Below are 6,788 nucleotides of genomic sequence, written 5' to 3'. Positions count from 1 at the left end.
CAGTAACTTCCAACCCATGTGACCTGGGGCAGGAGGGTACTGTTAAGATTCCAGCCACACATAATATGTTTGTCAGTCTCAGGGGTGTTCTCTGAAACCGTATTTCCTCAAGGAATCCTGAGAGATACAGAACAGGAGACCTGGAGCCCTCCTGCTTTGCATTCTTAGCACTGCAGGTCCTGGAAGGCTGTTAGTTGACAGCAGCTGAAGGAATGCTCAGAGGAGGCTGGCTGCATCAGAAAGGGGGAGAATCCCTCTTGGTAGACCAAAGCCCTTTGCTCGTTCGGCTCTTCACCACCTTTGACCATATCTGCCAAGTTTCTGATAGGAAAGCTCTGGAGGTGTTTGCGCCAGGCCTGGGGCTGGGAGGCCCAGGCTATGGGTGGAAAGAGACAGAGGTGGCGGGCGGCTTTTGCACACCTGTGCACACCGGGGCCCTCGGCTCCCACCCCGGTGTGTTACTGAGGAAAAAGCAAGAGGCGGATTCTCCAGTTCAGAGAGAAGCAGGGACATTTCTCCCAATAAACGAGAAACAGAAAAGAAAAAAGTACTTTTCCTCCTAAAGAGCTTGAGGCCGAAATAGGAGAAATGTTCTACCTATGTACAGGTTCTAATATTCTGACCTCCCCAGAATTAGGATATGAACACACACATACACAAAAGTTATTCTCGGGGTGGCTTCAGGGTTCTATTCCAAAGGAAATTGGGGGAAATGTTCTCAGAGAGACTGTAGTAACAATGTATCCACTATGCTTGGTCAACTTGAATGGTTGGAAGCTATCTCAAACTGGACATGTTCTTTTTTTTGGGGGGGGGGGTCCAGTCGTGGGGCCTGAACTCTGGGCTTGGGTGCTGTCCCTCAGCTCTTCAGCTCAAGACTAGCGCTCTACCACTTGAGCCACAGCGCCACTTCTGGCTTTTTTCTTATGTGGTGCTGAGGAATGGAACCCAGGGCCTCAGGCATGCACGGCAAGCGCTCTACCACTGAGCCACCTTCCCAGCCCCTCAAACTGGACATGTTCTAATCCCGCACTGGAGACTAGCACATCCCATCCCATGTGCCTCCCAAATGAATCTCCCATCTCTAGACACTGGTGGCTCACACCTCTAATCCCAGCTATTCAAGAGGCTGAAATATAAGGGTTATGTTCAAAGCCAGCATGGGCAGGATTATCTCTAAATTAATGAGCAAAAAAAAAAAAAACTTAGACCTGGAGCTGTGGCTCCAGCCGTAGAATACCAGCCTGATGCAAATGAAAAAAAAAAGTGAGAGCTCACTCAGGCCCTGAGTTCAAGTGCAGTCTTCGTGAAACACTGTCATGAGAAAAGGAAGAAAACTTATTTTGGGGGGAGGGGGGACAATAACAACCAACTTTTGTAGAAGGAATTTATTCGCCTGGTATTTGCTGCAAAATTATACCCAATTTTTTTCTGAATTTTTGAAACCCAGCGGGGTGTCTTAGCAAAATCAGCCAACACTTAAGCAACATCAGAGGGAAGGACTGAGCGTGACGACCTCTTGTTGGCACAGACAGAGGCCTGCAGCTCCTCCTGCAAGGCCGGCCTTCGCTGCCACCTGCTTCTCCCCTGGAGCAGGCCCTGAGCTCACGGACTGGGGTGTTATGTGTCCCAGCTCTGCTCTGCCCTGCCTCTAGACTCTCTTCCTGGCATCCAGAGCTCCTCCCGCCGATATTCTCTGCAGGCTGCTGCTGGGAGCATGCCAGGGGGACCATGCTGGGGACAGGGTGGGGGTCCCCCACTTCTGTATCAGGGAGCTGCACAGCAAGGTAAAGCCACGGGGCATGCTCCTCACCCTGTAAAAACCTTGCCACGGTACCCAGAGGCGCTGCGCCTCTCAGATCTCCACGCCAGCCCGGTGAAAGCCACAGAGGCCTGGGCAATCTAAGAGAAGCCAGACCGTCCAGCAGGTCCTCACTCTGTGCGGACGGCTTGGTGATACCCATTGGTCCCCTGCTGTCATTCCTTGCCCTGGTCAGCCTTTGCCACCACTGTGCACACAATTTTGTTTTGGTTCTAAAACCTTACAGTGCAGATTTTCCTGAGTCTGAAAGCCAGTGTGACTGGCACATTCTATCCCCTCCCCAGCTTCTCCTCAGCCCTCCCCCTCCCCACCATGCCCCCACCCCACCATGCCCCACAACAGCCCCCACCCCGCCATGCCCCCACCCCGCCATGCCCCCCAACAGCCCCCTCCCTGCCATGCCCCCACCCCGCCATGCCCACCCCGCCATGCCCCCACCCCGCCATGCCCCCACCCCGCCATGCCCCCACCCCGCCATGCCCACCCCGCCATGCCCCCGCCCCACCATGCCCCCCAACAGCCCCCACCCCGCCATGCCCCCGCCCCGCCATGCCCCCCAACAACCCCCACCCCGCCATGCCCACCCCGCCATGCCCCCACCCCGCCATGCCCACCCTGCCATGCCCCCACCCCGCCATGCCCCCACCCCGCCATGCCCACCCCGCCATGCCCAACTGCCATGCCCCCACCCAGCCATGCCCCCCACCCAGCCATGCCCACCCCGCCATGCCCACCCCGCCATGCCCACCCCGCCATGCCCACCCCGCCATGCCCCCCCGCCATGCTCACCACGCCATGCCCACCCCGCCATGCCCACCCCGCCATGCCCACCCCGCCATGCCCCCACCCCGCCATGCCCCCACCCCGCCATGCCCCCACCCCGCCATGCCCCCACCCCGCCATGCCCACCCCGCCATGCCTCCAACCCGCCATGCCCCCACCCCGCCATGCCCACCCCGCCATGCCCCCACCCCGCCATGCCCACCCCGCCATGCCCACCCCGCCATGCCCACCCCGCCATGCCCACCACCCCGCCATGCCCACCCCGCCATGCCCCCGCCATGCCCACCCCGCCATGCCCCCGCCATGCCCACCCTGCCATGCCCCCACCCCGCCATGCCCCCACCCCGCCATGCCCCCACCCCGCCATGGCCACCCCGCCATGCCCCCACCCCGCCATGCCCACCCCGCCATGCCCCCCCCGCCATGCTCACCCCGCCATGCCCACCCCGCCATGCCTCCACCCCGCCATGCCCACCCCGCCATGCCCACCCCGCCATGCCCCCACCCCGCCATGCCCACCCCGCCATGCCCACCCCGCCATGCCCACCCCGCCATGCCCCCACCCCGCCATGCCCACCACCCCGCCATGCCCACCCCGCCATGCCCACCACCCCGCCATGCCCCCACCCCCGCCATGCCCCCACCCCGCCATGCCCACCCCGCCATGCCCCCACCCCGCCATGCCCCCACCCTGCCATGCCCCCACCCCGCCATGCCCCCACCCCGCCATGCCCACCCCGCCATGCCTCCAACCCGCCATGCCCCCACCCCGCCATGCCCACCCCGCCATGCCCCCACCCCACCATGCCCACCCCGCCATGCCCACCCCGCCATGCCCCCACCCCGCCATGCCCACCCCGCCATGCCCACCCCGCCATGCCCACCACCCCGCCATGCCCACCCCGCCATGCCCCCGCCATGCCCACCCCGCCATGCCCCCGCCATGCCCACCCTGCCATGCCCCCACCCCGCCATGCCCACCCCGCCATGCCCCCACCCCGCCATGCCCCCACCCCGCCATGCCCACCCGCCATGCCCACCCCGCCATGCCCCCACCCCGCCATGCCCACCCCCCGCCATGCCCCCACCCCGCCATGCCCACCCCGCCATGCCCACCCCGCCATGCCCCCCGCCGTGCCCACCCCGCCATGCCCCCACCCCGCCATGCTCACCCTGCCATGCCCACCCCGCCATGCCCCCGCCATGCCCACCCCACCATGCCCACCCCGCCATGCCCCCACCCCACCATGCTCACCCCGCCATGCCCACCCCGCCATGCCCCCGCCGTGCCCACCCCGCCATGCCCCCGCCGTGCCCACCCCGCCATGCCCCTGCCGTGCCCACCCCGCCATGCCCCCGCCGTGCCCACCCCGCCATGCCCCCACCCCGCCATGCCCACCCCGCCATGCCCACCCCGCCATGCCCACCCCGCCATGCCCACCCCCCGCCATGCCCCCGCCATGCCCCCGCCGTGCCCACCCCGCCATGCCCCCGCCATGCCCACCCCGCCATGCCCACCCCGCCATGCCCCCACCCACCACGCCCCCACCCCACCATGCCCCCCACCATGCCCCCACCCCACCATGCCCCCCCGCCATGCCCTGCTGTGCATCTGTGGTGCCCAGTGGGGTGACCAGACCCCCAGTGCAGGGCGATGGATGGATCTCACTCTGATCCAAACCCAGCTCTGGCCTGAAAACGTACGTTTCTCACTTCATCTCAATTCTTCACACTTGTGTTAGGATGTGATTTAACATGAAATGTGAAATATTTGCATTGTGAAACACGGGTCTGGGCCGCACGGCGATCCCACCGTGCTAATCCCCTCAGAGAGCCGCGACTTTAAACAAGCTGGAAAAAAAAAAAAACACCCGCAAGCTGGCAATCCCTGGCTCCCTGGAGCGCTGCACCCCCCCCCCCCCCCCCCCGCGTGAAACCCAGGAAGGAAGGAGAAAGTGGGGAGAGCAGCTGGAAGCAGTCATGGCCAAACATCCCCCCACAAAGAGCCCCCAGCACCCCGCCCTCAGGGCCCACACCGCAGCACTGAGGGGCAAAGGCCTAGGGCCGCGTCCCACTGTCCTCCTGGGCAGGCGCGGGCCCCGGAGCGCTCTCACCATCGTTCCTCAGCCGGCCTAAGAGGAGAGCGTTGGGAGACAGGTTTCATTGGCTCACACTTGTAATCCTGGCTACTCAGAAGCCTGAGACCTAGAGGATTATGGTTCGAAGCCAGCCCAGGCCAAAACCCACAAAACTCCACCTCCAAGATAACCACTAAAAAAAAAAGGAAAAGGAAAACTACCAGGGAAGAGGCGCGCGTGCACACACACACACACAAACACACACAGAGAGTAGAACGCCATGTGCTCTTTTCCATCTTCCTCTTGTTTCTCTGAGAGGCAGCTGTAGTGAAGAATATGAACTGGGAGATCATAGCTGCTTGGGAGGCTAAGAATGAGAGGATCATGGTTGGAGGCCAACCTGGACAAAAGAGTCCACAAGACCTCCGCCTCCACTCATAGCTAGGCACAGTGGGCAGGGAGCGGGGGAGGGGGGGAATCTCAATCTTCATGAGAGGCTAAGATTGAGATGACAGCAGTTCTAGCCCATCTCCAGCAGAAAGGTCCATAGGACTCTATCTCAGAGGAGGAAACTAGATGTGGCAGTACACGACTGTAATCCCAACAAAGACAAAAGACTGCAAGGGAGCTAGGGACCCAGACATATGCCTTATCTCAAAAATAACCAGTGAGCTGGGTGTCAGTGGCTCACACCTGTAATCCTAGCTACTCAGGAGGCTGAGATCTGAGGACTGCAGTTCGAAGCTAACCTAAGCAGGAAAGGATGTGGGACTCTTACCTCCAATTCATCGCAGAAAAGGCCGGGAGTGGTACTATGGCTCAAGTCGTAGAATGCTGGCCTTGAGCAAATGGAACTCAGGGACAGAGCCCAGGACTGGCAAAAATTAAAATAAAAATAACCAAGTAGAGCTGCAGTCATGGCTCTCACTCACGTGAGAAGCCGGGAGTTCAAACTGCAGTGCTACCAAGGAAATAAGGCACAGGCTCAAGTGGTAGAGTGCTCGCGTTGAGCTGAAGAGCTGAGAGACAGCGCCCAGGCCCAGAGTTCAAGGCCCACAACCCCCCAAAAATAAATAAATTTTAAAAAGCGTAGAGGTTTGTAAGGCAGGGTGCATCTCAATGGCAGAGTGCAGGTCTTGTATGTGTCAGGCTCTGGCTACCATCCCCAGCACTCAGAGAGAGTAAGAAAAGGATCATCAGATGCCCACACTAGGCTTCTAAACACCCTGAGCCTTCCATTTACCGTGGTACCTCGAGCAAACCAGTTTAAACTCGCAGCAGATTTGGTTTCCTCCTCTGTCATGTGGGATAGCAGGAGCCCTCAGCCGGCTGGGTTTGATAAGGACGAAATGGGTAATTTGCAGACAGTCCCAGGAGAGCACGGCAGATAGCAGGGATGGATCAATGGCAGCTACTTTCTAAGAACTGTGTGTCCTTACTTCTGCAGAAGTCTCCTCAAAAGACAACACCGGGCATGAGTTCCATCGTGGTTATTGTAAAGATAGGCCAGTCCACTCACGTGACACTCATTGTACAAGGCACCAAGCCAGATTCACTGTACGAGGTACCAAGCCAGATAGGAGCAGATGGATGTGAACAGCGACCCTCGGCTTGATGGCTCTCCACACGCCAGCCCCCCCCCCCCCCCCCGCGGCCTGCTCCTGGGGCTCTGGGAGACCCCATCATGGAGGGAGCGGCCAGCCTCACTCATTCTGCCACAGTGTATCCGGAACATAGAGGTACACACAGAGTCCTCCAGTGGGGTACTCCCTTGGTGACCCTCAATTTGGTCTGTACCCCAGCTCAACAGTACTAACCCAAGGCCAATCCAATAAGCACGTTACTGTGGGGAGCCTTCTGCCGGCGCCATGCCAAGGGGGGCATTCCCCCGGCGCCATTCCCACGCTGGAGACGCCCCTCCAGCTCGCCGGGAGGAAGGAAGGGAGAAGAGGAATGATTTCATTCCCGCTCTTTCCTGACCATGTGTTTGAGGTAAAAGCCAGAAAGAACAGAGTCGTGGAAGCAGGACCCGTCATGAAATGAGCACAGCATCGTATCAGTCATGAAATGAGCACAGCATCGTATCAGTCATGAAATGAGCACAG

The 6,788-nt window shown here is 60.6% G+C and overlaps 1 protein-coding gene across 1 annotated transcript; it reads left to right on the top strand.

Moving 5' to 3' along the window:
* The first annotated feature begins 2,266 nt into the window (after positions 1–2,266).
* On the top strand, positions 2,267–4,279 carry LOC122127556 (basic proline-rich protein-like). Its single transcript, XM_042702089.1, has one exon. The coding sequence runs from the start codon at positions 2,267–2,269 to the stop codon at positions 4,277–4,279; it is 2,013 nt and encodes a 670-aa protein (XP_042558023.1).
* The last annotated feature ends 2,509 nt before the right edge of the window (positions 4,280–6,788 follow it).

The sequence above is a fragment of the Dipodomys spectabilis genome, unplaced genomic scaffold, assembly GCF_019054845.1.
Source record: "Dipodomys spectabilis isolate Male_0828 unplaced genomic scaffold, ASM1905484v1 ptg000302l, whole genome shotgun sequence".
Lineage (NCBI taxonomy): Eukaryota > Metazoa > Chordata > Mammalia > Rodentia > Heteromyidae > Dipodomys > Dipodomys spectabilis.
Note: the sequence above shows the minus strand (reverse complement) of the source record. Positions and strands in the feature narration are given on the sequence as shown.

What these genes read in the sequence shown, in the direction of transcription:
- LOC122127556 (XM_042702089.1), top strand. Translation starts at nt 2,267, where the DNA reads ATGCCCCCACCCCGCCATGCCCCCACCCCGCCATGCCCACCCCGCCAT.